The sequence below is a fragment of the Dendropsophus ebraccatus genome, chromosome 15 (genome assembly GCF_027789765.1).
Source record: "Dendropsophus ebraccatus isolate aDenEbr1 chromosome 15, aDenEbr1.pat, whole genome shotgun sequence".
In the NCBI taxonomy this organism is placed as follows: domain Eukaryota; kingdom Metazoa; phylum Chordata; class Amphibia; order Anura; family Hylidae; genus Dendropsophus; species Dendropsophus ebraccatus.
Genome location: NC_091468.1, coordinates 4,445,892 through 4,469,402, shown reverse-complemented (window position 1 = coordinate 4,469,402; position 23,511 = coordinate 4,445,892). Strand labels below are relative to the sequence as shown.

Genomic DNA, 23,511 nt, shown 5'->3' with positions numbered 1-23,511 from the left:
AGTCAGTGAGCGAGCTGAAGGCGGCTGCAGACACTAGAGACAGAAGATATTAGGGGATCGGGTAGTAGAGATGAGCGAACTTGCTGAACTGCACTAAAACAGTTAATTGATTAAAATCGTTTGGCTATTTGAGTGCAGTTAATTTAAGGTTTCATTTGCTTCAAAGGTCGGCGAACCTGCCAAACCAAACTTTTAAAAAGTTTGCTCATCTCTAGTTATAATACAGTGCTAGGCTATGTTCACACACAGTAAGAAACCGGCCGTTCCGTGACCCAGCCGGGTCATGGAACGACCAGTTTGTGAAATGATTATCCGGGCTAGTACTGCAGTACCGCCTGGATGATCTTTTCAGCCGCAGGGTTCTGATGCGGGCACATCCGTGCGCACCCGCATCAGAACTCCCCACAGCACACTATGGAGCGAGCAGACGGGGCCGCTCGCTCCACAGTGTGCACTGACAGGCCACTCTTCAATGAATAGCAGCCGCAGAAAACTGACATGTCAGTTGTTTGTGGCGCCACTAGGGCCGGAGCGTAAAGTATGTGGACAGGATCCCATAGGCAGCAATGGCATGTATATTTTCGTAAAAATCACAGCCATTGTATAACGGCTGTGGTTTAACGAAAATATACGTTGTTAGAACATACCCTAAGGCTATGTTTACTTTACGTGAACAACAGGCCGTTTCGTGACCCAGGCCAGGTGATCTTTCCAGCCGCGGAGCTCTGATGCGGGCACATCTGTGCGCGCCCGCATCAGAGCTTCCCATAGCCCACAGTGAAGCGAGCGGCCGAAGCCGCTCGCTTCACTGTGTGCACTGACAGGTCTTTCTGTGGCCACAATTCACTGAATTCCGGCCGCAGAAAACTGGCCTGTCAGTTTTTTCCGGCGTCGCACGGGATCCCGGCCGGAGCGTATACAGTGTGTACGCTCCGGCCGGGATACCATTCAAAATGACGCTATGTCCCACCCCGCAAGACTACGGCCGTAGTTTTACGCAGTGTGAACATAGCCTAAGGCTAGGTTCACACTTTATATCTGTGCGGCTGTATTGCGGGCGGTAAATCATCGGCCGGATTTTTCCGGTTCATGCGTACGCTGGAAAGTATACGATATACGGATATCGTAAACGGACCCGTAAAAAATGAACAAGACCATTGTTTGCGGCTGGAACTGTGCAAATTCACGGACGTGGATTGACAGGCGGTCCGTACGGAGTACTTCAAAAATAGCCGGCAATGATGCCGAATGCCGATGCCTCTAATAGTTAATATATTAAATTAATAAAACACATTTTCTTTGTAATAAAATCAGTTTCGTTGTTCAATAATTTAATTCTAACGAATCCATCATTGTGCAATTAAATATACTGTTAAAATAAATATATATATAAATAAATGTATATTTATATATATATTTATTTTTTGACAGTATATTTAATTGCACAATGATGGATTAGTTTAAATTAAATTATTGAACAACGAAACTGATTTTATTACAATAAAAATGTGTTTTATTAATTAAATATTAATTAGTACAGGAAGCTCCATTAAGCCGTTAATTCATATTGCCGGCAATAGAGCTTTCTGTACTAATCATCACTTTACTTTAATGAAAACATCAAATGTTTCTTCTAATTATGTTATCACAATAGCATTATTAGAAGAAACATTTAGAATTATATGTGCGCTCAGCTGATTGGCTGATCGGCTCAGCGCACATATAATGAGCCGGTCCGCAGCACAGTGACTTCATTGTGCTGCGGACCAGCGAAGAGGACACATCGGGGTGAGTATAGAGCTCTCCCCACCCCCTCCCCAGCACTGCACCCCTCCCAGCAAGGAAGGGGGGGTCACTTAACCCCTTCCTTGCTGGGATGGGTGCAGTCTGACATCAGTCTGGCCCCCAAGGGGTTAAGGGGGATGCAATACATCCTCCCTTAACCCCTTGGGGGCCAGACTGTAAGCAGCGATCTGTAAAGATGCTGCATACTGTAAGGAGCAGAACACCGCTCACAATGATGGGTGTTGTGCTCCTGTTTGTGTGTTTTTTGTTTGTTTCTCCCTTTTTGTTTTTCAGATATCGGTATCCTGTGGATTACGTCAGATTCCGTGGACTACGTCGATGACCAGCGGTTGTTTGGTGTTTTTTTTTTTTTATAAAATGGTCAATGAGGGGTGTGGGGGTGTTTTTATTTGAATAAAAAAATTTTTTAACTTGTGTCTTGTCTTTATTTCTTTACTTTATAGACTTAGTAGTGGAAGCCGTCTAATAGACGGAATCCATTACTAAGTCGGGGCCTAGTGTTAGCCGGTATAAAATGGCTAACACTAACCCCCCATTATTACCCCAGTACCCAATGCCACCAGGGGTACTGCGCCAATTTTGACGCTCCGGGACCACTGGCACCCGGCTCTTCCCAGTACCCCTGGTGGCATTGGGTACTGGGGTAATAATGGGGGGTTAGTGTTAGCCATTTTATACCGGCTAACACTAGGCCCCAACTTAGCAATGGATTCCGTCTATTAGACGGCTTTCACTACTAAGTCTATAAAGTAAAGAAATAAAGACAACACACAAGTGAAAATTTTTTTTTATTCAAATAAAAACACCCCCACACCCCTCATTGACCATTCTATTAAAAAAAAAAAACACCAAACAACCGCTGGTCATCGACGTAGTCCACCAAATCCGACCTAATCCACTGGATACCGATATCTGAAAAACAAAAAGGGAGAAACACACAAAAAACACACAAACAGGAGCACAACACCCATCATTGTGAGCGGTGTTGTGTTCCTTACAGTATGCAGCATCTTTACAGATCGCTGCTTACAGTCTGGCCCCCAAGGGGTTAAGGGAGGATGTATTGCATCCCCCTTAACCCCCTGGGGGCCAGACTGATGTCAGACTGCACCCATCCCAGCAAGGAAGGGGTTAAGTGACCCCCCTTCCTTGCTGGGAGGGGTGCAGTGCTGGGGAGGGGGTGGGGAAAGCTCTATACTCACCCCGATGTGTCCTCTTCGCTGGTCCGCAGCACAATGAAGTCACTGTGCTGCGGACCGGCTCATTATATGTGCGCTCAGCCGAACAGCCAATCAGCTGAGCGCACATATAATTCTAAATGTTTCTTCTAATAATGCTATTGTGATAACATAATTAGAAGAAACATTTGATGTTTTCATTAAAGTAAAGTGATGATTAGTACAGAAAGCTCTATTGACGGGAATATGAATTAACGGCTTATGGAACTTCCTGTACTAATTAATATTTAATGAATAAAACACATTTTCGTTGTAATAAAATCAGTTTCGTTGTTCAATAATTTAATTTAAACGAATCCATCATTGTGCAATTAAATATACTGTCAAATAATAAATATATATATAAATATACATTTATTTATATATATATTTATTTTAACAGTATATTTAATTGCACAATGATGGATTTGTTAGAATTAAATTATTGAACAATGAAAGGCACTTTATTACAACGAAAATGTGTTTTATTAATTCAATATATTAACCATGAGAGACATTGGCATTACTGCAGAGGATCGCAAACCCCGGTAATAGCGATTCATGTAAACTGTTTCCCTGCTTTCCCAGATGCATCCAGAGGTGTTTCCATCACTTTCTAAAGATTTTATTTGTTATTTTTAGTTGAACCAGATTTCCAAGTAAATGACCGTATGTTTTCAGCCGCATGTCTATTTTTTCCCATGGCCGGAGTTTCATCCGCACATTTACAGCCGCATGAAAAATACAGCCGCACAGATACATAGTGTGAACATAGCCTAAAAGTGTAAGTATCATTTAAAAAAAAACTTCAGACATGTCATAGCGGCATGTGAGAAGTGTGTTATGGTGGGGACATGGGTGCTGAGACCCCCGCCAATTGCTAGAATGAAGTTGCAGATGAAAAGTTTAGAAGAAGAATTTCGGGGGCGGGGGGGGGGGAGCCTTTTTGTATTGTTATTTTATAAGGATCCAGATATTCTTTTGTCCCATGGTACACCTAAATTAGGAAGGTACAGTGAGGTCCTGAGCACTTCCATAGGTTGTGTGTTATGTCCACATTTCTTTCTGTAGGAGCCGTCTTTTCAGTTCAGTCGTGCTGTAGCCGCTCTTCTTTATCACTAGCCAAATGTCCCAACACAATTTCCATCTGGAGAAGAGGAAAGTCGCCGACCTTTAATATGCAGTTTAAGGGAATGCAGTTTATTAAGCATATGGTTTGTCTTTGATCTATATATAAAATATTTAACAGCAAAATCTGAAAAAATGAAGCGTAAAAAAGTAACTAAATAAAATGGATCGGTGATTTTCAGGGAACACGATGAAACGGTATAAAAAGAAGCAACTGAATAATTTTTGGTAAATATCTCCTATTTATCAGATTTTCTTTGGCAAGATTCCTAAAACTAACAAAAGAGAATCAGGTTTTATTAATCTTTTTGGAGGACTAGTTGTACAACACTGTAAAATGTTTCCCCATATGTCATCATATTAGAAGAGAACTAGCATTTCCAACATTAGATTGTTGTTTTCTATACATAAAAAATATATAATAATTTGTCCAAACCCGAGCGTGTAGAATGTGATTACCAGTGGCTGAAGACGTTGGATGGAGCCCTGGAAGCCATGGACACAACATATGGCCAGACTGTGTACATTCTCAATAAACAATGGCCATTGTTGAACTTTGCAACACCGGCCGATGTTGATTGACACTGTGGCTTTCCATTAGATCCTATAGAATAACGGCCATAGTGTATGCACACTGTATACACAGCGGCCGATGTTCTCTGCGGCCGTGCAGAAATTAAACATGTCTATTTTGTATGACCGCTATTTAATGAACAGCGACCACACAAGATGCACACAGTGTAAGGCTATATTATATTTTTATCTTGGGGGGTCCCTGAGCTGGTCCCGCATCCCATGCTCCCAGTACATGATAACAGACGTCCATTAACCAGCCCTGGATTTACTGTATTTACCAAAGTCCTAAAGAACCCCCCCACCCCTTCATAACCCATCACCCAACCTAATACTAAACCCCAAACCCAGGTGAAGAACTAACGCTAGAAATAACACTAATAACATGCAAACCAAATATTACCACTAAATATACACAAATAAACACACACTAATAATATTTACAAAACAATATAACAAACATACACAATAAACCATAGTGGGGCTTCTCATCCCCACACCCAGCCCGAAAGCCCAAGATCAGTGGCCGAAAGCCCTATATACCAGGATATCTACAGCACAAAACAAAAGACTAATGGCCCTATTCCACCAACAGATCTGGCAACAGATTATCTGCCAAAGATGTGAAGCCAAACCCAGGAGTGGATTTGAATAGAGGAGAAATCCAGTCTTTCCTTTATGACCTTTTCTCTGTTTATAGTCTGTTCCTGGCTTCAAATCTTTGGCAGATTATCTGTTGTCAGATCTGTTGGTGGAATAGGGCCTTAAGGTGTTAGCATCAGCCCACCACCAGGAGAGGAGACGCAGGTTAAGGCATTTTAAAGTTACAGCCCCTCTAAAGACAAGAGACCCTACCAGCCCCCAGCCTCTCGCACTCCTGAGAGCGCACCTTCACCAGGTCACTGAGTGTGCCCGTACACTCATCATCCACAGGGGGCGCTGTGCTCCTAACCACCTCATCCACATGGGGCGCTGTGCTCCTAACCACCTCATCCACATGGGGCGCTGTGCCCCTAACCACCTCATCCACAGGGGGCGCTGTGCCCCTAACCACCTCATCCACAGCGGGCGCTGTGCCCCTAACAACCTCATCCACAGGGGGCGCTGTACCCCTAACCACCTCATCCACAGGGGGCACTGTGCCCCTAACCACCTCATCCACAGGGGGCGCTGTGCCCCTAACCACCTCATCCACAGGGGGCGCTGTGTCCCTAACCACCTCATCCACAGGGGGCGCTGTGCCCCTAACCACCTCATCCACAGGGGGCACTGTGCCCCTAACCACCTCATCCACAGGGGGTGCTGTGCCCCTAACCACCTCATCCACATGGGGCGCTGTGCCCCTAACCAGCTCATCCACATGGGGCGCTGTGCCCCTAACCACCTCATCCACATGGGGCGCTGTGCCCCTAACCACCTCATCCACAGGGGGCGCTGTGCCCCTAACCTCCTCATCCACAGGGGGCGCTGTCCCCCTAACCACCTCATCCACAGGGGGGCGCTGTGCCCCTAACCACCTCATCCACAGCGGGCGCTGTGCCCCTAACCACCTCATCCACAGGGGGCGCTGTACCCCTAACCACCTCATCCACAGGGGGCACTGTGCCCCTAACCACCTCATCCACAGGGGGCGCTGTGCCCCTAACCACCTCATCCACAGGGGGCGCTGTGTCCCTAACCACCTCATCCACAGGGGGCGCTGTGCCCCTAACCACCTCATCCACATGGGGCGCTGTGCCCCTAACCACCTCATCCACAGGGGGCGCTGTGCCCCTAACCTCCTCATCCACAGGGGGCGCTGTCCCCCTAACCACCTCATCCACAGGGGGGCGCTGTGCCCCTAACCACCTCATCCACAGCGGGCGCTGTGCCCCTAACCACCTCATCCACAGGGGGCGCTGTACCCCTAACCACCTCATCCACAGGGGGCGCTGTGCCCCTAACCACCTCATCCACAGGGGGCGCTGTGCCCCTAACCACCTCATCCACAGGGGGCGCTGTGTCCCTAACCACCTCATCCACAGGGGGCGCTGTGCCCCTAACCACCTCATCCACAGGGGGCGCTGTGCCCCTAACCACCTCATCCACAGGGGGCGCTGTGCCCCTAACCACCTCATCCACATGGGGCGCTGTGCCCCTAACCACCTCATCCACATGGGGCGCTGTGCCCCTAACCACCTCATCCACAGGGGGCGCTGTGCCCCTAACCTCCTCATCCACAGGGGGCGCTGTGCCCCTAACCACCTCATCCACAGGGGGGCGCTGTGCCCCTAACCACCTCATCCACAGGGGGCGCTGTGCCCCTAACCACCTCATCCACAGGGGGCGCTGTACCCCTAACCACCTCATCCACAGGGGGCACTGTGCCCCTAACCACCTCATCCACAGGGGGCGCTGTGCCCCTAACCACCTCATCCACAGGGGGCACTGTGCCCCTAACCACCTCATCCACAGGGGGCACTGTGCCCCTAACCACCTCATCCACATGGGGGCACTGTGCCCCTAACCTCCTCATCCACAGGGGGCGCTGTGCCCCTAACCACCTCATCCACAGGGGGGCGCTGTGCCCCTAACCACCTCATCCACATGGGGCGCTGTGCCCCTAACCTCCTCATCCACAGGGGGCGCTGTGCCCCTAACCACCTCATCCACATGGGGCGCTGTGCCCCTAACCACCTCATCCACAGGGGGCACTGTGCCCCTAACCTCCTCATCCACAGGGGGCGCTGTGCCCCTAACCACCTCATCCACAGGAAACGCTGTGCCTCTAACCACCTCATCCACTGGGGGCACTGTGCCCCTATCCACCTCATCCACTGGGAGGATTTTATGCTGCATCAATACTAAACACCGTGCACTCCACATGCGGTACCTGACAACTATGCTGATTAGGAATATTCAACAAGAATACCTCATACCATACACCATGTCTCCTCATACGGTAAGTAACCTCCCTCTCGACTAGGTTCAGTCTATTCCCCCATAACAGTTGGAAGAACATACTGAGCGGTTCTGGAAAAATGCAAACACTGCCCAGATATATCAGCAAAGGGAGCAGGAAAGTTTTGATCAGGTTAACCCTTTCCCTGAGAGTCAAAGACCAACCCTTCCACTGATCCACCTTCTGAGCGCCGATCTTAAGCCTGCTGTCCCAGTTTTGATTGGGGTAATCCCCTTGGCCGAATTCGATGCCAAGGACTTCTGCAGACTCCTGGGACTCTGGAAGGGTGTCCGGGAGATCAAATCCAGGATCTCCACCTCCCAGCCAGAGACTCTCACACTTATCCTGGTTGGTCTTGGACCCAGATGCCTCCAAGTAGGGGATATTTTAAACCTACCAACAATAGATACAGCGGCCGGCACTGCCTATCCTGCCGCAGATCGTAGGGGGATTCACTTGGCGTATTGAGAGTGAACTGGTGGTTGGTGATGGGTGCTCTAATCCCCCTAACCAGTGATGTGAATAATAACAGTTCAAGAAGAAAAGAAAATAGAGGGGGCACTCACAGTCTGCTGCATTTTTCTTTATTCCTTGTAACACACAAGCTAAAATGTAGCATGTGAGAGCAGGTGGGGGGACGCCACACGCAGTGAACAATTACAGCTGTTTCACGCGCATGCCCGCTTCTTCTGTTTTAAACCCTTTGATAATTTTGGGCCAATGTGCCGGCTGATCAGAAGCAGAAAGGAGGCTGAACAGCTGGGAAGTGGGTGCAATATACATACACCAGCTGAAGGGGGTAGGATGAAAGAGAAAAGGTTTCTTATGGGACTGTGTTTTCTATTCAGCGCCTATGTAGGATATTTGGAGCGCTAGGGAATAAAGATATATACTTATTATAGCGCTAATTTAGAAATTAGAAAAAAATGAGATATTATAAAAGGTTCCATCTAAGGATTTGCTGACATCCGTGTTGGATTCTCAACTCGGAATCTTTGCCACAGATTTTGTCATTTTTGACAAGAGGAAAAGCTCCACATGCGGCACTGATGACAGACCCCAACACAAAACCCAACGGACCCTATTGTAAGTGATTTAATGGAAACCAAGATGCGATAGGAACAAAGCCTTAGCGCGTGGGTTCCAAAAAAATACGCAGGTCGCTGATACTGTATGTTACTACAAACAAAAGCAAATAAATAAATATATATATATATATATATATATATATATATATATATATGATTCAATTTCTTTTTTAAAGGGACATCTCGAAAACCCAGATCAGCTCTTTACCTCATCACGGTTTGGACACAATTAAGAGACTGATAGCAAATCACGCTTATAACTTGAAAAAGCTCCCTCCTTTGGAAAAGTTTTCGGATCTGATTGAAGCCAATCTGACTTACCCGAGCCACTGCTGCGCCTTTGAAAATTGGAAAAAACAGAAAAGGTACGATTCCTTTGGCTTTGATAATAACCATTGAAAATGATATTTTCCAGCACTGACCAAGAACATATTGAGACTGTTGGTTTTACAGTGTTCATTAAAGCACAAAGTAGTGAGGCAGCGTAAGCACTAACCTCCCGTAACCCGCTGCAATATCTACCCGCCACAATTGGAACTACTTCTTCTCAGGCATAAAAATTATAATATACGTCTCCCATGTTATTAACCTAATAATGTGACATACAGGATTCCAGTAAGGTATTGATTGAGAAGGAAAGAGCCCGGGAAAAGACAATTAAAATAAATTACGTGTGAAATAGGAACGGCGTTCACCTGAGGTCTCGTGAGTTATGTCCCCGGAACTTTCATGTCATTTTTCAGTGTCTCGGCTCCACACGCCATAGACAGAACGTGCAGAATCTGCCATTCATGCTACAAACACATTACAAAGACAAAGTGCTCGGTGTGTGCTAGAGATTGTGCCAGCTGCCTGTCATTGAAAAATTATACTTTGTATCATAAAATCTATAATATTATTTTCCGGGATAAATAGGCAACAAATATAAGTATAGAATATAGAATAGAAACATGCATTGACTTACTGCACATGCTAGCTAATAGATTTCTTAGTTAAAGTGTCACTGTCTGGGTTTTTGTTTTTTGTTTTTTTGCAGAAATCAATAGTCCAGGCGATTTTAAGAAACTTTGTAATTGGGTTTATTAGGCAAATCTGCCATTATCTGCATTCAAAAAGACCCCCCCCCACCCCCACACACACAGCCCTGTGATGTAACTGTAAATTAACTCTTTGTTGTCCTTTTACCTCTGCCATGTCATCAGCTGCTCAACCGCGATTGGCTGAGCACAGTTATGCTCAGCCAATCGCGGCTGAGCAGCTGATGATGCGGCAGAGGAGGGCCAGCATCAGGGATGGCTGCAGCGATTCGGCCGGCCTCCCGAAGGTTACGTCGTTAACAGAAGATCAGGGACGGGGACTAAACACGTCAGGTATGCATGGTACACTACACTTCCGGGTACACGGGCGGGGGTGGGGGAACACGGGGAATAGGGCGATTCACTTACATAACATACATTACAAAGTTGTGTGTTATTTTGTGAATAATTTCTTAGCGCCGCACTACCCCTTTAACACAGAGGTATTGAGGATCTTTGGGTCATGTGACCATTAGGTCCTTCATCCCTCTTCTTCTGTGCTGTGCAGGACCTGGCAGGTCCTGCTCCTCCGTTCTTCTCCTTTTGATGTTCAGCCCGCTCACCGGGCACTACAGTGAGGGGGCTGAACAGTGCAGTGGCGGGTCCCTCTTCCTCTCTGGACCCCTGGGGGAGCGGGGTACAGTGGTCGGCTGTCAGTGGCATACAGTACCTACCATGAAGACAGAGAAGGCTTCCTCTGGCCCCCTTCCTGCAGGGGCCCCATAGCAGTCGCCTTCCCTGCCTTCCTGGTAGCTATGCCACTGTATATATCCATACTATAGTAGCTCATATAAAAGAAATAAACTTCATCCCCAAAGCCCGATGTGGTGGCAATCTATACGTCCTTTTATCAGAACTCTGCAATGTGATCCACCTCCTGGGAATATATGAATAAAGTGACAATTGGGCGTGACTATTCCTCAGGAAGGTCCTTACAGGCTCTGACACTGCCAGCTCGGCCTTCAGAGTGTCAGAATGTGCAGGGACATGCCCTTTAAGAAACGGGAACAACCAATTTATATGTTTTCGGGAAGAATAACGGAGTGCAAGCAATTCTCCGATCATGGGGCCACATTGTGCTACATCAAAGTGGAAAATGTGTCCATCAGTGACAATGGGAAGAACCTCCATTACTCATCTCTACGTGACATAAGGCTCTGTATAACAGGTATATTAAATAAAGCGTACAGTACGATCTCTTTATCTGGAAGATAAATGGAAAATCCCATAGTGATGTTTGGTCTATGCAGAGTGTCTATACTGCCGGCTACAACAACGTCCAGGATCCTGCTGTTCCAGGTCAGGTAGTGTCTAGTAGAATCTCTTTAGACTTAGTGCCAGCAGCTGTAACATAATCACAGATAGCGCGCTCCTTATCGTCTGATGGAACCGTGTAAACCTGCTGGAAACGCCAAACATTAAACATAGTCCTACGTGTCAGTTCTCGGCACATTGCTGCAGGATAATGAGGGAATTTCATTTCAGGACTTAAATATGCAACAATAATGGATAATTATGTAGATTTCACAGCGTGTTCTGGCAACATTTACTATCAACTAATACATCCAGGAAAGGGAGATATACGGCAATACCAGAGACCACCCCGGACCGTGGAAGCAGTAAAACCACAGGTAGTCATGGAAATCAGAGGGATCCTGTAATATCCGCCTTGGTGTAAATAGCAGAGAATACATTATACTTTACAATCCTGACATTAACATTTATAATCGAGCTTTAATAGGCTTTTTAGTCACTCTTTTTTTGGATGTTCTTTTCCTTAATTTGCTGAAAATGTTAGGATTCTGATAGAGTTGGGGTAAAGCAGGAACCCTGTCAGAGATTCAGATTGTACTGATACCCCAAGAACCCAGGGTCCCTTACCCCTCATCCTGTGACTCCCCGCTCCTTTCAGATATAGGGAGTATAGTATATTTTCCTATTTTGCTTCATTTCACCCACTATGCTTCTCTGCCACATTATGTACTGTACACACTGAAAGAAAGGGAACCAGGGGCTAACCCCTCAAGAGCTACAGGGAGCCTCAGCACAAAGAGTCCCACATGGTGCTCCAGTTGAGATTTTCTTTTGCGTAGTACAAACTATGGTTTTCACATGACAATGTCGGGTCACATTTTTGGTTCCAGGGGTGTAACTCATCAGGCTTGATATAGGAAATGCTTCCATCATTTGAGCAGACACTAAGGGAAGGATTGAAGGATACAAAATTCATATACAACTGCTAGATAAGGCAAGAGAGGGCTACCCAGCAGCCAAATAGCTCTGGCATCAGTTTATCCCTCACAGAACAATAGGGCCGAGTGAATTAAATCCAATATGTGCAACCCTTCCATCCACAGTCCATGCAATAAACTGTTCCATGTTTTATACTTTTTATTAGTGCTATAAGCCATCTATTTAATCTCACTCTCTATCATTTTCCAGCTCCAGTTTGCACCCGTTCTGCAATAAAAGTAACCATTTCCTTCATGGGGAACTAAAGCCTATGGATAAAACATCCGGACAACTTGACTACCATCATGGCTATGGACCAGTCTTTGACCCGAACGATGAGGTTCTTGACTACTATTTTTGCATTGACACTCCTAACGTTGCTTGTTATCCAAAGCCGGATGAATTCAACCCTTGTGAAGATATAATGGGCTACAACTTTCTCAGAATCCTTATGTGGTGCATTAGCATTCTAGCCATCACGGGGAATGCAGTAGTCCTGGTCATTTTAATAACAAGTAGTTCGAAATTTACCGTCCCCAAATTCCTGATGTGCAATCTTTCCTTTGCAGACTTTTGCATGGGAATTTATCTTCTTCTTATTGCGTGTGTGGATATAAAAACCAAAAGCCAATATTATAATTATGCCATTGATTGGCAGACTGGAGCAGGATGTCACGCGGCAGGATTTTTTACGGTGTTTGCCAGTGAACTTTCCGTTTACACACTGACGGCCATCACTTTGGAAAGATGGCACACGATAACCTTCGCAATGCAGTTAGACCGCAAAGTCCGATTCCGGCATGCTGTCATCATTATGATTTCTGGTTGGATATTTGCCTTTGTGGTGGCTTTACTCCCTATTGTGGGGGTAAGTAGCTACATGAAAGTCAGTATTTGCTTACCGATGGACATTGAGAGTCTTCCTTCGCAAGCATACATTATATTTCTACTTGTACTTAACGTATTGGCATTTGTGGCTATCTGCATCTGCTATGCCCATATATACATCACGGTGAGGAATCCCGATATCATCTCTTCACACTCGGATACAAAGACTGCAACACGTATGGCAATATTAATATTCACAAATTTTCTTTGCACAGCTCCCATTTCCTTCTTTGCCATCTCGGCATCGCTGAAGGTTCCTCTAATAACCGTCTCCAACTCCAAGATTCTTTTAGTTCTCTTTTACCCCATTAATTCTTGTGCCAATCCCTTCTTGTACGCCTTCTTCACCAAAGCTTTCCGCAAAGACTTTTATAATTTAATGAGTAAATTTGGCTGCTGCGAAATGAGAGCTCAGATTTTTAGAACAGAAACTTCATCTTCCAACCTTAACTCCAGAAACGGACATTACGTTCCAGGTCAGAAAAACAGCACCGGATCCGTCTATACCTTAGTCCCTCTCGGTCACCAGAGCTGAAATTATTATGTATGTTTTACATTTTAAATTATTCACTATATTTCTTTCCTGTTTTTAGGGAAGTTCTATAAGCAATATCCAAAGAGCAAGGTAGTAAATTGTACAAAAATTGTAAAAATGTATGAAATACTGTTCCTTCACTCAGAGACGTATACTGTATACATTACATGCCATTGAAGGAGATTGTGTTTGGGGCGCTTGGAGAGAAAGAGACAAGTTTTGGTTGGTGTCAACCCCTCTATCATTGGTTAACTGAATGGAATGTATTCTTAGCAAACAGGGTGGTAAAAAATTGTTCCAAGAGTCACAGAAAGGGCATGGCAGAACATGGCACAACAATGGTGGACCCATTTAGGTTTTTTTCTATGGAGGAGTAATCTCTTCTTGAATACCTGCATTTTACCGGAAATGTGAAGATCATATCTCAGTCCTGGTAGTCTTTACAAGTGTTTAAAAAACATCTTTGTAATGCTGCCCAAACCATCAAAGTCATCAGAATGGTCTATGGTGATTTCTCCCTGCCCCACTAACCTTGGTGGATGGAGCTATCTATTAGTCAAGACTAGTGGGCAGGAAAAAACCTCCAGGATTCATCCCAATGACTTGTGGTTCGGGCAGTGGACAGGCCAATTGATTTCAATTGGCACTGTGTAATCCTTAATTTGTCCAATGGTGGCACTGGAGGGAAATTAAACACTGCCAGATTACGTCACAGATTTTAACTGATTGCTTAAAGTTAACATGTTCATCAACCTAAAAAAAAAACGTGGCCATCGTCCTAAAAAAAAACGTTGCTTATTGCATCCCAGTTAATGTTTATAAATGGTTGGTGAAATAATTGTACTGGGTTCTGTTGAAAGGGGAACTATCAGCAGGTAGGACGAATCTAACCAACTTATAGATCCCTGGTGGGCACAGGGCACTAAGAATGAAAAAATGTCTCTTACCTTCCTCCTCAACGCCATTACTGTGCTGTTTATTCTAAAATCCTCTGCCCCGTAAGCCATTAGAAGCACTGGGGGCAGGTCTACCACCCTCAACCTGCACCCGCCATTGACAATCATTAGAAGGGGCCAGGGACCGTAGCCCTTCCCCGTGCATGACAATCACCCCACCACCACCACCACCCTAAGGCCGGCCCGGCAGTACCCCCACCCCCATCTGGTTTAGAGAACTAATTTCCAAATATCTTATTAGGGAAATATGAGTGAATAGAAGGGGGTCCCCAGATAAGGACCCTCATCTTTTAGCCATACAATGTACAAAAAGCTGCTCTCGCTTTGGAGTACTTGGCACATCTGTGCATTACCAGGACACATGGATTTCACTTGGCACTTACCGTGCGTTGCCTGTGGTGGTAATAATGTGGGGAAATTGAACTCTTGCTGCTTAGATCTCCAACAGATTGCGGCTGTCGCTGGCAGTCACAGCAAGGAACCTGTGGTCACCTTATTGTTGGGGGGGGCTTCTAACAAAACGACCTTATTTAACGCACTTCTCTTCATTTAAGACTGGTAGCGGCAATATCAATAAATATTATGATGACTGTGTTATCCTAGATGATGTCATAGTCCTTTTATTTATATACATAAGGGATGTTTATCTAAAAATTCTGTTTAAAATATAAACTGAACAATTTTCTTTAAGAGGCTGCCGGTAGACCGCCACCTACTCTCAGGTGATGAAATATTGTATGGTATTTAGAATAATTATTAAAGGGGTTGTCCGACCCCACTTACCTTCCGGGCTGATGCCTATACTCTGACTCTGCTCCAGTCTCCATTGTGCTGACGTTCCCAGGGTCGGACGTGACATAACAGGACCTCTCAGGCGGGACACCACTACAACTACTGAATGGCTGAGAGGGCCTGATGCATCACGTCTCTGGACCCGGAAGCATCAGCATACGGGGACCAGAGCAGCTCCCCCGCACTGTTTATTAAATCGGTAATTGCTCTTATGCAAATTACTTGCTTAAAGTGACCCTGTCCCCTCCTTTGTGCATTCTGACGTCTCTACACAGGTGTAAAGGGTAAATTTAGCGGTTTTCATACCTTATTTTATATCATACATCATGGTGCTTGTTCACGTAAAAAGTCATCTTTTATCAACTGCAGATTGTATTAAGTGGGCGTGGCCTTGCGGCATTAGCGCCACTTAGCCCCGCCCACAATGCCACAGTTGGCCCTGCCCCCTCGCCAGCCATTGGAACAGGCTGGCCGAAAGGTCTAGACCACACACCCTTTACGGCAGCCAACCAATGGGCGTCAAGGGGCGGGACCAACGGGCCCGTTGTGGGCAGGGTTAAGTGGCGCTAATGCTGTGAGGCCACGCCCACTTAATACAATCTGCAGTTGATAAAAGGACACTTTTTATTTCAACAAGCACCATGACGTATGATATAAAATAAGGTATAAAAACGCTAAATTTACCCTTTACACCTGTGTAGAGATGTCAGAATGCACAAAGGAGGTGACAGTGTCACTTTAAGAGCATTTGGGGCGTTGCTGGCAGGCTCTGAGCACCGCCGAGCCCGTCCCCTCCCCTCCCGCCCACTATGCATATTCATATATGCATAGTGGAGTCTATGTACGGCGCAGGGAAGCTTTCCCGTGGGGACAGCTTCCCTGCTTCCCTGCGCCAGCGCCAGCGCCGTACATAGAGCCCACTATGCATATATGAATATGCATAGTGGGCGGGAGGGGAGGGGACGGGTTCGGCGGTGCTCGGAGCCTGCCAGCAACGCCCCAAATGCTCTTTAGCAAGCTGAAGAGCTGAAAAACGTATTTATCAGCAATCTGCTACTGAGGTCCTCTGCTACTACCGCATATCAGCAGATTCTCTAGGAAGAACCTTCTGATAGTGCCGCTTTAACTCAGGATCTGCCGGGCTAACAAGTGAATACACCACTTCTCCGGCTCCCGGTTCACTGGTGTTCCGATCAGCCAATCGTTGCACTGTGCCACCGCACACACTGATTGGCTGAGCAGGACGGCAGTGACCCGGGAGCTGGAGAAGCAGCCAGGAGTGCGGACAGGTAATATATTCGCTTGTTTGCCCGGCAGATCCTGGGTTTAGTAAGCCGTAGCTAACAGTCCAGAGCATCGTAGTGGATTTCAATACGGAACTCACTGTGTGAAATCTGTTGCAATTAGGTACGTGTGAAGGCGCCCTAAAGGGAATCTGTAGAGCTGCAGGCGCTATTAGCTATCAGAGTATAAATGAAAATTGTTCTTTTCCTGGAACAGATGGTGGTTTCCAAATTTAGGCTGCGTTCACACTACGTATATTTCAGTCAGTATATTTATATTTCAGTCAGTATATTTCAGTCAGTATTGTGCTCCTCATATTGCAACCAAAACCAGGAGTGGATTAAAAACACAGAAAGGATCTGTTCACACAATGATGAAATTGAGTGGATGGCCGCCATATAACAGTAAATAACGGCCATTATTTCAATACAACAGCCGTTGTTCTAAAATAACAGCAAATATTTGCCATTATATGGCGGCCATCCACTCAATTACAACATTATGTGAACAGAGCCTTTCTGTGTTTTCAATCCACTCCTGGTTTTGGTTGCTATACAGCCTCACAAATACAGCCTCAAATATACATAGTGTGAACCCAGCCCTATACTGTAAAATAACTTTTTTTTTTCTTAGCAAAGTGTCCAGGAGGCGGGGCTCTAATGCCACAGCCCGACCCCCCCTACACGCTCACCCTCACCTCTTATCCCCTCATGACTGATGGACAAAGCTCTTTACATATTTTGTCCTAATTTCAGCAAGTTCTTCCCTATACACATGACAGAGGGAGTCTAGTGGATCTGTGGGGGGAAGGTCTGACTGCCGAGACCCTCGCCAATCCCCAGAACAGTAACACTGCAGCCCCAAATGAATGACGCAAACCTTGCATGCATGGCCCCCACTCCATTACCAATAGGCCTTCTAAATGTTGACCCCTGACCCCCACTGATCCACTATCAGATCTCTTGTGGAAATGAGACAATGGGAATCGTCTACCAGTTTTTACCCTTTATAACCATATAAAGAATGAGAAGAACAATGGGCGTTCGCACTTCAACAGCCTCTAAACACTACCACAGAATAGTGATCGGCCTCATTACTATATACACTATATAGTAAGCTTCCGTTATCGATTTTCCTGTAACACGAAACTAGTGAGGTAGAAAGGGAAACGCGTCTGGGCAACAGAATATGTTAGGATACGTTTCCTAAAATGTGTTATGACTAGATTGTCAGTCACCTCATATACGCACATGGACTCATGTATCCACCAGATGACTCCTTATATACAGACGTGCGGAAAATGATTGTAAAAGGTTTTTTTTATCACGTGTAATAAATGTAACGTTGTCTGGAGCCACAAGGACCTGGCCGGGACTCCGACTGAATCAGAGAGAAGAATCCGGAGTCAGGATCTGGGTCTGTGTCGTTTCCTCTATAACTTGTGTAACGTGATGTATGAAAAAGTGATAAATTATCAAAATAATACCTTATAACAACCTTATAACAATGTGATTAGAGTCTCCATTGTCTCCTCAATGTCTACGACTATCTCTACTACGACTTTGTCTAATAAGCTTATGCCGGTGACAGTGTTGGGGGTATATACCCTTTCTAACACTCCCACAATCCGCTGTGAATGACCTTTCCGTATTTCCTAAGTAAAGATTTCTGTCAGTCCCATTTGACCTAATATTTTATACAATGACTCTCACAGCTCGATGACTATAGAGATCAGTTCTTTTCCTATTTCAAGATATTTTTTCGCAGTATACTTGAGGCAAATGTTAATTTACTGGGGGGGGGGGTTATAATAAGTTATTAGAGAAGGAGAATTAATGGTGACTTATTGGAGAGCGATGGGGCGTAATAAGTCATTGGAGGCTAAGGGGCAACTATGGTGAGTTATTGGAGGACATGGGGGGGGGGGCTTTATGATAAGTTATTGGAGAGAAGGAGACTCCATGGTGAATTATTGGAGAGCAGGGGGCTTCATGATAAGTTATTGGAGAGCGGGGGGGGTTCACTATGATAAGTTATTAAAGGCTAAGGGACCGCTATGGTGAGTTCCTGGAGAGCTCAGGGGGGGCGTTATGGTAAGTTATCGGGGGCTCTATCATGAGTTCCTGGAGAGCGCAGGGGGAGGGGGGTGATAAGTTGGAGGCTAAGAGGCCGCTATGGTGAGTTAATGGAGAGTGTAGGGGGGCTTTAGGATGTTATTGTAGGCTAAGGGGGCTCTATGGTAAGTTGTTGGAGTCTAAAGGGGCCGCTGTGGTGAGTTACTGGAGAGTATCAGAATTAAATGATACGTTTTCAAAGGAAAAATGTTTCATGGGGGTTAGAAAAAAGGGGCCTAATATAATTTAGAGAGCAAGTGGCCCCTACTGTATATTGTTCTATCGCTTTGCTCTCTGCACCCTACATGTGATGGATGGATGTTTTTAGTCCTTTCTTTAATATTCCTAAATTTATCTTCCCCAACATGACCCTTTCATCTTACTTGTAGTTGATTCAAGAAGTAAAAAAGTTTTCCCAAAATTTTACCACCACAAATCCATGAGTATCTGAGCAGAAAGGAAGTAACAAATAAGGGTATGTTCACATCTCGTTTTTTGTCCTCACATCGGGCTACACGTCATGAACCAGTGAAAAAAGGATGCTGACGACCACATTGACTTAAATGAGCAGGACGGGTCATAATGTGACTATGTTCTGCTCATCTGCCGGACGTACACGGCTTTTGTGCAGGATCTGGTCGGCCACGCTTTTGAGTCCTGCACAACAGCCGTGTACGTCCGGCAAATGAGCAGAATGTAGTCACATAATGACTCCGTCCTGCTCATTTAAGTCAATGTGGCCGTCGGCCGCACGCCGGGCTGCTCGTCAGCATCCTTTTTTCACTGATTCATGACTTGTAGCCCGATGTGCGGCCAAAATCGAGATGTGAACATACCCTAAGAAATATAAGATATAATAACTGTGCATTGCTGCCATACTGTACTGCTGTAATAAATAACACAGACAGAGCCTACATGTGTATAGGACGTGTATACCGTACAGTATCTGCAACCTGCTACAGGGTTACTTACGGTCTTCTTCAGGAAATAAAAGGACGTCTTGTTTCGGCACCTGTTCTGTGTGCGACATTTAGCATTTTACATAGAATTAAAATCTCAGCCCTGTAAAGACATTGATTATTCAGCCTGCTTTCCGCAGAGTACAGTACATTACATGGCTCAGGTAATACCTGCCAAGAACATTACGGCTCCTGAGGAAACGCTTAATGTCCCACTAATCAAAATGATTGAGTCTTAGAGCCGAAATTACACATCACCTTAAAAACCGGCAGCCGTCCAACGTGAGTTCATCCTGACTAGCAACCAGGGAATATTGACGTGTAGTTAACAAAATGTAAAAATGCATTTCCTGTCTGTATCGGCGATGGCGTCGATATCAAATTAGGCGGCTGTCAATACCGCTTATTGTCACCTTGACTAAAAGCATTTTTTACATGTTGGGTAAAGAAAAGCAGTTCATGTTAAGAAAAAAAAAAAATTGACGTTTCCACTGTCAGAACGATAAACTATTTTAAAATTATTTAAAAAAAAAATTCAAAAACAGAATTAGAAGTTGGGATTTTGAGACCTTCTTTTGTAATGAGTGAAGAAATATCCCGGCACTCACCAAAGTTCATTTGTGCTTGTTTATTTAGTGTCACATCAAGCAGGTACATAGAGAAAGGACACAGTTCAGCCTCCATCACCTCTGCCGATGAACGCTATGGGCCGAAACATGGTCTTTTTCTATGTACCTTCTTAATGTCACAATAAATAAAGAAGCACAAATAAACTTTGGTGAGTGCCGGGATACTTCTTTACTAATTGCTGGAATTTCATGCATGAGCAGCCCCACCGTACAGAGTGCCGTCCTGCTCCTACATCACAGTGATGAAGCCGACTGTAATAAGAAGGAGCATGAACCCTTTACCAATACAGTCTACAGTAGGTGTCCATCATAGTTTTCATTTCCGAATGCACAGCTAAACTATTTTACTGAAAGGGCCCAAACTATGGGATCATTTTTTTTATTATTTATTTATTTTAGTATTATTTTTTCATGTTTTTTGCTTCTCAAAAGAGGAAATTAAATCAGCATCAAGTTTTTTTCTGTAGATTTGAGAGGGAAGCCACAACATCACAACCTTTACTCCCTACATTCACTGTGCTGGGTAATGTTCTCCCGCTCCAGCTGCTGAGTGTAATGTAGATGGGCAGTGTGCTCCCGGTCCTGTCACTGGGTGTAATGTAGAGGGGCAGTGTGCTCCCGCTCCTGTCACTGGGTGTAATGTAGATGGGCAGTGTGCTCCCGCTCCTGTCACTGGGTGTAATGTAGAGGGGCAGTGTGCTCCCGGTCCTGTCACTGAGTGTAATGTAGAGGGGCAGTGTGCTCCCGCTCCTGTCACTGGGTGTAATGTAGAGGGGCAGTGTGCTCCCGCTCCTGTCACTGGGTGTAATGTAGAGGGGCAGTGTGCTCCCGGTCCTGTCACTGGGTGTAATGTAGAGGGGCAGTGTGCTCCCGGTCCTGTCACTGGGTGTAATGTAGAGGGGCAGTGTGCTCCCGGTCCTGTCACTGGGTGTAATGTAGAGGGGCAGTGTGCTCCCGGTCCTGTCACTGGGTGTAATGTAGAGGGGCAGTGTGCTCCCGGTCCTGTCACTGGGTGTAATGTAGAGGGGCAGTGTGCTCCCGGTCCTGTCACTGGGTGTAATGTAGAGGGGCAGTGTGCTCCCGGTCCTGTCACTGGGTGTAATGTAGAGGGGCAGTGTGCTCCCGGTCCTGTCACTGGGTGTAATGTAGAGGGGCAGTGTGCTCCCGGTCCTGTCACTGGGTGTAATGTAGAGGGGCAGTGTGCTCCCAGTCCTGTCATTGAGTGTAATGTAGATGGGCAGTGTGCTCCCGGTCCTGTCACTGGGTGTAATGTAGATGGGCAGTGTGCTCCCGGTCCTGTCACTGGGTGTAATGTAGAGGGGCAGTGTGCTCCCGGTCCTGTCACTGGGTGTAATGTAGAGGGGCAGTGTGCTCCTGTTCCTGTCACTGGGTGTAATGTAGAGGGGCATATGAAAAGACTTTATGGGAGAAGGTCTTTAGACTATGGTCAAATATAGAAGTTTTGTGAAAAATATCATGGGGAGAATTTATCATCATGTCTTCACCAGATTTCAGGTATAAAGCACAGCATGCAGCACTATTATTTCAGGTAAAACAAATGGCAACACAACAGACCCAAAGAGGCTCCATTATATGTGAGTGTGGTCTGTCAGGTGCCGGTGGTCGTGTGACTCATCTGTCACAGCTTCAATTCCATTGTTCTGCTCATAGATAAATGTAATTCCCCAGGCAGATGTGAACAAAGTCATAGAATATTTCAGTATTATACTAAATGCCATAGACCAGGTCCTCCACCTATGGGCACAGTACCAGCAGCCGGTCCATGGCAGTGCTCTTCTGCTTTATCACAGGAACATAGGGTTGGTCTAAATCCCTATCAATATGCCAGGGCCGGCGTTCAGCTGGGATGGATGTGGATGGACGTCTGGATGCACTGGATGATAGGACGCACGTCGCCACTGCTATAATCCATCCATATAGGACTGGTGTTCGCCCTCCCTCTCGGATACAAGCTCACACAGAACCATAGATCATTGGAACGATTCGCTCTTGCCACCATTGTCTTCTCATATGGGTTTTCGTTTGGAATCACTTCTTTTTTAATCTTCTCACTTAACTTTTATTATGTCTTTTTGGAGTGTTCTCATTTGTGATCAATGAAGGAAACAGCTGTTGGTTTGTAGTGGAAGCCGCCTGCCAAAGAGGTAATTGGACTCTGCCGCTCCTCACTAGATGGATGTCTAAATGCCGAAACTTCCCAGAATGAATAAAAAGTTTACTTGAAATCTTAAGTGGCTTTTTTTTTTTTCTTAAAAGCTTACATTGCATTCTAGGGCCATGTTCACATGTTCCGGAACGGCCAGTGTCAGAGAAAATCAATACCGGCCGTATGATCTTTATTCCTGATTAATTGAGATGCGGGCCCAATTCACCGCTGCACAGAATGGAGAGTTACAATGGAGAATGCACGCTCCGTTATGTGCACTGACATGTCTCCTGCGGCCCCAAGTCAATGAATAGTGGCCCCAGAAAACTGACATGTCCGTTTTTGTGCCGCCACTAGGGATCCCAGACGGAGTGTATACCTAAGTTCCGTAGTGAATTGGCAACAACGGCCGTGATTATTCTGAAACGTAAGCAGTGGGAACATGGCCTAGATCTGTAGATCTGCACCACAAACAAGAAACAATAATGTGTCTGGAACCTAAGTGCCAAGTCGGGAGAGACCACAACATTCTCAGAATCCCACTGATCCCCCAGTGATGGGAGAACCTAGCAAAAGGCTATCTTTGCCATTGGGGTGAACACCCTCTAATAATAGAGAATTCAATGGCAATGCAAGGAATCATGATTAGAGATGAGCGAACCTCGAGCAGCTGGAGTCCATCCGAACCCGAATGTTCGGCATGTGATTAGTAGTGGCTGCAGAACTTGGATAAAGCTCTAAGGTTGTCTGGAAAACATGGATACAGCCAACGACTATATCCATGTTTTCCACATAGCCTTAGGGCTTTATCCAAGTTCAGCAGCCACCGCTAATCACATGCCGAACGATCGGGTTCGGATGGACTCCAGCTGCTCCAGGTTCGCTCATCTCTAGTCATGAGCTCCCAACCTTGTTGTCACCATCCAGAGGAGGCTTTTTCCTATTTTGGCCTACAAAAGTCCCGTAATGTCCCTAGAGATATTGTTTCCTTTGTAGCTATATTTACACCCAACTTGTTGGAGGTATATCCATATTATATCCATGTACTTCCATCTTACATCTCTAATTTGGCCAGTTTACAACTATTATGTTAAAAAAAAAAATCTGTTTTGTTTTTTTGTTTTGT

The 23,511-nt window shown here is 45.6% G+C and overlaps 1 protein-coding gene across 3 annotated transcripts in view; it reads left to right on the top strand.

Moving 5' to 3' along the window:
- LOC138773881 (follicle-stimulating hormone receptor-like) overlaps nt 1-15,503 on the top strand; it is a 93,108-nt gene extending 77,605 nt beyond the window's left edge. For all 3 annotated transcript variants that reach the window (XM_069954351.1, XM_069954350.1, XM_069954352.1), the window contains exons 9-10: nt 8,930-9,118; nt 12,272-15,503. In XM_069954351.1, coding sequence (XP_069810452.1) covers nt 8,930-9,118; nt 12,272-13,484 — 1,402 coding nt within the window. In that variant the 3' untranslated portion in view covers nt 13,485-15,503. The remainder of the gene's footprint in view (nt 1-8,929; nt 9,119-12,271) is intronic.
- Nucleotides 15,504-23,511: the final 8,008 nt, after the last annotated feature.